We start from the raw sequence: 2018 nt of genomic DNA on the forward strand, positions 1-2018 counted from the left end.
CGCATGGCCTCCCCTCCCCTTGGCAGCCACTTCTTGCTGCCTGTGCAGTTGAGGACTTTGGACACAGCAGCATGAGGGGCAGAGAGAGCGAAGGGCAACTGCGACGCAATAACCTCACTCCTCTAACAGGGAGATGGTGCAGCGGCACAACACGGAAAGCAAAAGGCAGAGGCAAGCAGGGACACGTGCACGTGGTCACCCAGCAGACGTCTGAGATGTGCTGCCGACACCTGGGACGTGCCCTGGGCAGGGAGATGGATGTCAGGGCACAGAGCCGGCCAGAGATGTGCCGCAGGAGCCCCACACAAGACCGAGGTGATGCTTGCAGAGCTCTTGGCTTGCTCCCAAGCCCCCTCCCCAGCCCCTAGAGAAGCAAAAGGAAAGCAAACCACCAAGGACTGCACCTCCCACCCCACACCTCCCTGGGCACACACAGAGGCACCAGGGCCGACGGGCCACCGCTGCCCTGCCATACCTGCACTCGGTGACACTACAGCAACAGCTCCCGCTCCGCCGGCTCCGCCGCCCAGAGCACAGCTCCATCCTCGACTTCCTCAGGCTGAAGTACTCCGTGAGCTTCCCGAACGAAGCCATGGCCCCCACGGTGTCCGAGCACGCGCCCACCTGCGTCCCTGGGCGCCAGTCCCACCGCACATTCGTGCATGCTACACGCCCTGGCCGCGCTCACTACCCCGCGCGCTCTGTCAGCCCGCAGGACCGGGAGTGGAGCGCTGAGAGTCAGAGAGAGGGAGCAAGGTAGCACGAGACAGGAGGAGCTGAGCCAGGAACGACTTGTTGGACAGTCCGCAGCATGCTGCACGGCGATCCCTCAAATTTTGCGGCTAGGAAGCCCTCACCAAGCCAAGCGCAGGCTGCACGAGAGCAGCTGGCTTCTGCACACTTATTTACTGAGATGCTGCAGAGCTGATTTAAGGAGGAGGATGAAAAGCAAAAATAATTGTGCCTGGTGGAAAGGATCCCTCTGTAGCGACGACACAGGTCTGCAAGCCCCTACTCGGCAGGTGAGGAAGCCGGCCTCTGGGGAAGTGGTAGCCCAGGGTGGCTGTGGTGGCCCTCAGCCAGGCGAGAGGATGCTGTCTGGAGCAGAAGGCGATGAAAAACCCCAAGAAATTGGCTGTTCAGATGAATTTTCTTATGGCATACAGATAGCAGCACAATAGGTGGAGAGGATCCCTGCTCGCTCTTCTTGTAAAGGATCCCCGCTTGCTTTTCTTGTGGCTATTCAGAGTTCACCAGGTTTCGTCCCTCCCCATTTTCCCAAGCAGAAGTCAGCCCTTAGCCTCCAGCAGCACCTACCTAACACGATTTTCCAGACTGTCACTGAATACCTGAGTGCAAGGAGAGGGACAGACATCTAAAGCAAGCAAGTCTGATCCAGTTAGAGGTCACCAGCAGGTTCTGCTCCCTAGGCTCCAGCACAAAGCCCTTCTATATAGCAGGCAGCAGGTAAAGGGATGCTGCGAACCTGAAGGGAAATCCTACTGCCAAACCTCCTCGAGTCAGGAGCACTTGTCTCTGCATCCTTGGTGCCTGATGTCAGCTGGGCAGAGGAAAAACGAGGTCTTCAAAAAAAAAAAGAAAAAAACGTTTCACTACAGCCCCACGGAGCAAAGCCAGATTAAGTCAGTGAAGCGCATCCAGGGGAAGGGGTGGCTGAGGGCGATTCACAGCCATGCCAAGAGACCCTCGAGGAAACAGCAAAGAAAACTGGTGTTAACTCAACTAGCAGAGCAGGCAGCTACCTTCAAGTCCTCTTGATCCCTCTGTTGCGGATGCCATGTTAAAAAAATAAACAAACACCCATTCATTGCTATTTCCCTGCTTAGAGCCACCAACCACAAGCAGTCTGCTTGCACCGAAGGACTATCCGCTGCCGAAAACCTGTTGTGTGCCGTGCCGAGCCTCACGTCCTTCCTCCCTTATTTTCCTCCTTTTCCTCTAAGCTCTGGCTCAGCTTCCCGCTCCGAATTAAACGCATGAAGCAGCCGGGAACGCCC

General features: G+C 56.8%; 1 protein-coding gene across 1 annotated transcript in view; it reads right to left on the minus strand.

The window, feature by feature from the left end:
* LOC104281366 (ankyrin repeat and fibronectin type-III domain-containing protein 1-like) overlaps positions 1-594 on the minus strand; it is a gene marked incomplete at its 3' end in the record, with an annotated part of 170578 nt that extends 169984 nt beyond the window's left edge. The window contains exon 1 of the mRNA XM_009879340.1: positions 476-594. Coding sequence (XP_009877642.1) covers positions 476-594 — 119 coding nt within the window. The remainder of the gene's footprint in view (positions 1-475) is intronic.
* Positions 595-2018: the final 1424 nt, after the last annotated feature.

The sequence above is a fragment of the Apaloderma vittatum genome, unplaced genomic scaffold, assembly GCF_000703405.1.
Source record: "Apaloderma vittatum isolate BGI_N311 unplaced genomic scaffold, ASM70340v1 scaffold10092, whole genome shotgun sequence".
In the NCBI taxonomy this organism is placed as follows: domain Eukaryota; kingdom Metazoa; phylum Chordata; class Aves; order Trogoniformes; family Trogonidae; genus Apaloderma; species Apaloderma vittatum.